Source organism: Zea mays, chromosome 1 (assembly GCF_902167145.1).
Source record: "Zea mays cultivar B73 chromosome 1, Zm-B73-REFERENCE-NAM-5.0, whole genome shotgun sequence".
Taxonomy (NCBI): Eukaryota; Viridiplantae; Streptophyta; class Magnoliopsida; order Poales; family Poaceae; genus Zea; species Zea mays.
Genome location: NC_050096.1, coordinates 208,075,397 through 208,082,460, shown reverse-complemented (window position 1 = coordinate 208,082,460; position 7,064 = coordinate 208,075,397). Strand labels below are relative to the sequence as shown.

Here is a 7,064-nt window from a genome sequence, read left to right as displayed (position 1 = left end):
ACCTAATTTCTGCTTTGGGAAAAGAGGGATGTAGCAGCACGGCCACTACACTTTTAATTAAGGAACCACTACTTAATAATGTTGTTAATCAGGGAGGGTCAAGTCTAGAGAATTTCTATGTTCTAGCTTCTCTTGGTGGTTGAGCGGTTTATTTGTTGGGGTGGGCTGAGTTACTTATCTCATTTTTGTTCCTGTTGGGTCATGAATGTGTTTTACCACTTTTGCATTTAGATTCTACTACGTGAATTATCTATCTTTATATCCTATATGAACTACATGTCCCCCCCTTGTTATGCTAGTTTCAAAGGAGGTGCTGCCAGATTTTGCAATATTTTCTCTCTGTATTACATCTCTTGTGTTGCATAAGTTTAGTGGGAGGAGTTTTGGTAACATCCAATGTGTGTGACCAGTGGGGTGGTATAATATCCTTCAATCTGTAAGAACCGGGTCTTGACGAAGATACTACCAGAAAAGGATCTTCCCACTTTAGTTGCAACTTGCCCACTGTGTCTGGGTTGGCCACTCTCCGAAGCACCAAATGCTCTGGCTTGATGTTTTTCAATCGAACTTTTCTATCACGCCACTTTATTGTTTCGGCCTCATATTTATTGATGTGCTCTATAGCCTAAAGTCTGGTCCCTTCTATAGTATCTTTTATTGATGTGCTCTATAAACTGTCCAGGCTTCGGCGTCTTTTGTTGCTTCTTCTTCCTGAGCCCCTGGCGTCCAATCAGCAATGAAGTCTGCTAAGACCTGAGACTGAATTGAGGATCTATGAACATAATCAATAAAGAATTCATTGAGCTCGGCAGCCCATTTTCCGATCCTCCCAGTAGCTTCTCTATTTCTCATTATGTCCTTTAGAGGTTGTGACGAAAGAACAATTATATGATATGCTTGAAAACAGTGTCGAAGCTTCTTGGAGGCCATCAACACGGCATATAGTACCTTCTCCAATTCTGTATAATTTTTCTTTCACAAACTTAGAACTTCGGAGACAAAATATATTGGTGCTTGTTTTTTTAACTTGGCCATCTTGCTTTTCTTGTACAAGCGTTGCACTGACTGCAGAGTGAGAGGCTGCTACATATAAGAGTAATGGAGCCCCTGGCGAAGGTGGGGTTAGAGTTGTCAAGTCTATCAAGTATTGCTTTAACTCTTCGAAAGCTTTTGCTGAGCCGGACCCCATTGAAAAACTTCGGTTGACTTCAGTATTTCAAAGAATGGCTGATTTCTTTCTGCTGATCTAGATATGAATCTATTTAATGATGCCAGTCTTCCTGCCAGCCGTTGGGCCCTCTTTTTTGTATTTGGCGGCTCCATCCGAAGGATAGCTTCGATCTTATTGGGGTTAGCTTTGATTCCCTTCATTGATACCAGATAGCCAAGGAACTTGCCCTTCTTTACTCCAAAAACACACTTTTCTGGATTTAATTTCAGACCCGCTTGCCTGAAATTGGCAAATGTCTCCTGCAAGTCAGCAATGTGATTCTCTTGCTTCGTGCTCTTTACTATGATGTCATCAACATAAGTCAGCACATTCCTGCCTATTTGAGAATGAAGGACCTTGGATGTCATTCTACTGAATCTTCCTCCAGTGTTCTTGAGCCCCTCAGGCATCCGAAGGTAGCAATAAGTGCCGCTAGGGGTTATGAAGCTAGTCTTTGGCTCATCTTCCCTCTTCATCCATATTTTATGATAACCTGAATAGTAGTCTAGTAGACTCATGAGCTCCAAAGAAGCTGCTGCATCTACAAGGGAGTCTATCCTTGGTAATGGGAATTCGTCCTTTGGGCATGCTTTGTTGAGATCTGTGAAATCAATACACATTCTCCATTTGCCATTAGCTTTCTTCACCATAACAGTGTTAGCTAGCCATTCTGGATATGTTACTTCTCTGATAACTCCTGCACTGAGAAGCCTCTTTACTTCGTTCCGGGCACCTTCAGCTTTATCATCAGACATCTTCCGAAGTCTTTGCTTCCTTGGCCTGAAAGACGGATCCACATTAAGTGAATGCTCAATGACATCTCTGTTGACACCACAGAGATAATTGGTTGTCCAAGCGAAGACATCTTTGTTGTTGAACAAAAATCTTATCAAAGTTTTTTCCTGCTCATCAGATAACTGAGACCCCAGCAGTACCTTTTGATCTGCTATATCTTCACATAAAAGCATAGGCTTCGGCTGATCTGCCGAAGCAGCCTTCTTTCTTTTGTGTTTATATTGTTGACAAGCTTCGGCTCCATCTATGTTGTGTATTGCCTTTGAATCTGTCCAACTACCTTCAGCCCTTCTAGCAGCTTCTTGACTTCCATGGACAACAATGGGCCCTTGCTCCGAAGGTATCTTCATGCAAAAGTATGCTGGATGAAGTATTGCTTCGAAGGCATTAAGTGTTCCTCGACCAATGATTGCATTGTATGGGTATTCCATGTCGACAATGTCAAAAACAACTTGCTCAGTTCTTGTGTTGTGGACATAGCCGAAGGTAACTGTCATTGTGATTTTGCCAAGTGCCACAATCTATCGTCCTCCGAAGCCACAAAGAGGGTGTGTAGCGTCATGAATCTTGTCATCTAGTTCTTGCATCTGCCTGAAAGCCTTTGCAAATATAATGTCTGCTGCACTATCTGTGTCAACCAGAACATTGTGGACCAGAAAACCCTTGATGACACAAGATATGACCATAGCATCATTGTGAGGATAGTCTTTTAGCTCAAGATCCTCCTGGAGAAGGTGATTGGGATGTGGGACCACTTGGACCTGATGAAGGGTCCTTGCACCCCAACATGCTGCACTCTTCTCTGTGCTTCCTTCTTCTGCTTCTTGTTAGCTGGCTCTGTGCTTGAACCGCCCGTGATTGGGAGCACCAGCTTCATAGCCGAAGGTGCTACGACTTGGTTGTTGAACGAAGCCATCAGCTCAACAGTGGAAGTGAGTTCACTGGAGGTGGGCGCCAATGTTGGGGACTTGTTCTCAAATGCTATGAATTAAGAACAAGGCAACACAAAATGTTAATGGTTAAAGACCTTCGTCTTTCGAAGCATTATTTCCTTTAGGATATAATGATCTTCAGACGAAGGTCATGAAGGACGTACCTTCATCATTTCAGCATATAATAATGAAAGTAGAAGCATATGAAACATGTAAAATAACATGAATAGTCATATGACATCATCAGAACATTTTTATTATACTATCATGAATAAGCATGAACAATATCAAGTTATATTTGTACCTTCGGCTTGATAGAAGGTAAAAATCCAGGTGTGACGTGTGAGTGAATACAAGTCAGCGTGAACAATACAGGGTTACTGTTCACCTATTTATAGGCGCGGGATGCAGCCCGGTCAAAATTACATTTATGTCCTTCATGACAAATTACAAATGCGACACAAACTATTAGGGACTAAACGATCTTTTCCTCTTTAAGTCGGTGCCGCCCTTCGTCTCAAGGCGCGTCATTATGCCAAAGCTTTCTGGGTTGTAGCTTTTGCTTGTGCCTTCATGCTGTGTCAGTTCGCATATCATACTGCCGAAGGTGTATTTGCTTGGAGGACCTTCGGTGAAGAAGCATGCCCCCAACAGTTATATTTAGGTAGCCATTTAGATAAGTTGTTGGAGGTTTTTTTTTAAAAAAATCTGTTTATATTAATTGGAAAGAATATAGAGAGACTCTTAAAGTTACTTCATTTGATGCAACACAAGGCCTAAATAGTGGAGATCACTAAGAATTTGGCTTTTTGCCAAGTATTCGATAAATCAGCCTGTTCCAGCAGTGGATGGTAGCTTCATTCGGTGTGTGCAATGCATTAGCGGTTGAGATTGATCACAACTGGTTAAGATGTCATTTGAGTTTGCACATTGATTTACATTTTTTTAACTCCGGCACCATATTGGAGTGCATGAGCGAAAGAATGAATATGCATGCATGATGCATGTTATCATTTGCATGGTTGCTTGTGGGCATATGCAGGATGAAGAAGAGGAGGGAAAGTGGCTACTTAGAAGTTCTTGGATGCCTGGTACGTGACGCCGAACTTCCAGTCAGCGGGGAGAACGTGCCATGAGGTGGCCTTGCGGTGGTCGCTGGTCATCACCCGGAACGTCAGCGACTCGCAGGTGAGGTCCTCCCCGGTCTGCCACACTTGCCCCCAGTTGCGCTTCATCTCCGTCCACTTGACGCGCTTGCTCCCCTTCACCGACACCGCCGCGATGTCGCCAGCGCCGCCCACATTGGTGATCGTCACCATGTTGAAGTACTTGTTCCCGGTGATGGTGTACCGGATGCCGCCCTGCTTCACGCACGCCACCCTGCGGTAGGAGATCGGCACGATGCCGGCCTTCTCTTGCGCGATCTGGAGGAACGCGGGCATGCTGAGGTCGAAGTGCTCCCGCGGTGGCTTGCACCACTGGTCCTTGGGCGGGCACAGGTCGGTCACCGTCACCACCAGTGCCGCCGCGTCGGGCTTGCACCCGCTAGGGCTGTCCACGCACCGCACCTCGTAGCACCCGCCGCAGGCCGTGCCGTCACCGAACAGCACCGTGCTCACGGCCACCGTCTGCACGCCGTACCCCTGCGTGCGCGTGTCCTTGTACCCGCACGCGCCCGCCGTGGTGCCGGACCCGTCCCGCCCGCCGTAGAAGGTCGCGTGGGCGGGTTTCCACGGCCCGGCCGTGAACTTGCCGTGGTTGTCGTGTACCACACGCCCGCCAGGCGTCAGGGGCTTGGCGTGGCCGGCGTTGGCGACATCGGCGGCCACCGCTAGCACGGCGACCAGCAGCGACAGCAGGAGAGGTCGTGGCGCAGCCATCCACGAACCAGCCATAATGGTACGGTGATTTCTTCGTTGCAACGAGGTTCCCCTCTTTATAGTGGCGCATTGGCCATTTTTAGGCTCCTGATGTCGGGGTGTAATTGGAGGCCCGGAGGAGCATTCGGAGGATCAATCACCATCCTAGCTCCCCAAGAAAGAACAGAGGTCAGCTTTCAACGTTTGATAGGGTTTACAGGAGTCAAAATGGTCTTGTGCTGACATGCATGGATGTATGGAAACTAGTTAAAAAATAATAATTCCACGGTTCCAATTTATAATTCATTTAACTTTTTGACACTAATTTTGACTGACTCATCTTAGTAATTTTTTTGAAAATTTGAAAATCCAAAACCATAATTAAAGTATATTAAGTGCTAAACAATACCACAATAATAATAAACAATAATTATATTTTTTAATAAGGCGAGCCGGTAAAGTTGGTGTCGATAATGTTAAATAAATTATAAATTGGAACTGAGCAAGTACACTTTTGTAACTTGATTTTTTAAAAAAACTTAAGTTCATCCATACAGAACTCACACCCAAAAATTGAGATGCAAAGTCATTTTTGAAAAAAAAAATCATATGAAAATAGCACAACTTATGTGCATGTATACTAGAAGACAAAAATCTATACTTTTTTGTCTCGCAGTGCACATACAACTAAAATTTCTGATTTTGTATGAATTTTCAAAAAGAAAATTTGTATCCCAACTTTTATATGTGAGTAGATTTGTGTCAAGTTTTAAAAAAATAATTACGACAGTATATTTCTTAAACTAGTTTTTATGATTCCAACAAGTGGTTTCCATCATGTAAACATGTAAACGTCTAATGGCGAACGCCAGAGACGGGTTGAACCGAGTAACATTAGATAGCTTCGTTTTGTTTGAAGTCAACATTCTTTTAAGTTATTTGTGTAAAAAAATGCAGAAATATGTACAGTTGTTTTGTATAAACAGAATATTGCCAAAATATCAACTTTGTATTGGGGCCAACGGGCATATGTATAGTTTATGAACAGTACATATTTCCTGCTGCCAAGTTCATGCGACATGGAGTATTTGTTCTAACTTCACTCTAAGTCAGAAGCTTCCATTCTAAAAACTCTAAACTACAAGGCCAAATAACCAGCACTAAAACAAAAGGAAATAATAAGGCTCCAGAGGCAGCAACTGTGCTCGAATCCGGAAGTGTCCGTTGAAAAGTTGCGCAAGAATTTTAACTAGCCCATCCTGCGATGAAGATGTATACATATCATCAGCCAAACTGAAGTTTTATGAAACATTCATATCACATTTATAAGCTCTGAAGAAATATGCAGATTCAGTCATAGCTGCATGACGTTCACATTTCAATTGACGAGTCTTTATCCAGTCTTTATTTGCACAATGGGACGAATAACACTTGACTCAATATGCATTGTTGACAGAACTTCAGATAAATTTTACTGGGATAATGGGCCAAAGATCAGAGAAGTAAAAGAAGTATTTCTCCACCGTCTTCAATGAAGAAGAGCAACCAGAGTGAATGGGGAAGAGGATATAGCATCCCTCAAAAAAAACATGTTGAGAGTCTCAATCATCTTTCCTGTAAGGAAAGGGGAATCTTCATGATCTATATTGGAAGAGTGGCCATAAATCAAACTGAATTGGATCATGTCCTTCGAAAATAATAGTTCACCAATGATTTCATAGCACAGAAAAAATAGCAAGGAAAGAAAACAATGCATGGACAAATAACTTCATAAAATGACTTGAATGATTGCAAGGGAGGTGGTGCATACTTCCTTTTTCTATTGTCCATAGCATTTCTCATGTCATTCTTCGGCATATTAGTGCCTGGAGTTCCTACAAACTGCATAGGAGACATTGCAGATGCACCACCTGCTACCACAGGTGGCATAGACGATGTTGGTGCAGGAACAGGTGGAGCTACGGGTGTCATCGCGGGCTGGTAGGGGCAATGTAGCAGGTGCCTGTGAAGGTGCAGGTTCAGGAGGAGGGCGTGGTATGATGTGCTTCAGTCTGTTATTCCTGTAGTTTTTCCAGAAGAAATATTGCTGGCTATGAGCAAGCTCCTGTCAAACAATTAGTTGGTAGGTGTCAGTTTCTTACAAGTAGTCTTAATTAATAAAAAAAGAGTGGTGTTAGGGGCCTTCGTCTTCCGAAGGTCCTAAAAAACATGATTAACAATGTTTCTCCGAGTGTAATATATGTACAGGAACCTTCAGAATCGGGATGG

The 7,064-nt window shown here is 43.2% G+C and overlaps 1 protein-coding gene across 1 annotated transcript; it reads right to left on the bottom strand.

Annotated features, from left to right (window-relative positions):
• Positions 1-3,824: 3,824 nt before the first annotated feature.
• LOC100304340 (uncharacterized) lies at positions 3,825-4,833 on the bottom strand. Its single transcript, NM_001165778.1, has one exon. The coding sequence runs from the start codon at positions 4,830-4,832 to the stop codon at positions 4,008-4,010; it is 825 nt and encodes a 274-aa protein (NP_001159250.1). The 5' UTR covers position 4,833; the 3' UTR covers positions 3,825-4,007.
• Positions 4,834-7,064: the final 2,231 nt, after the last annotated feature.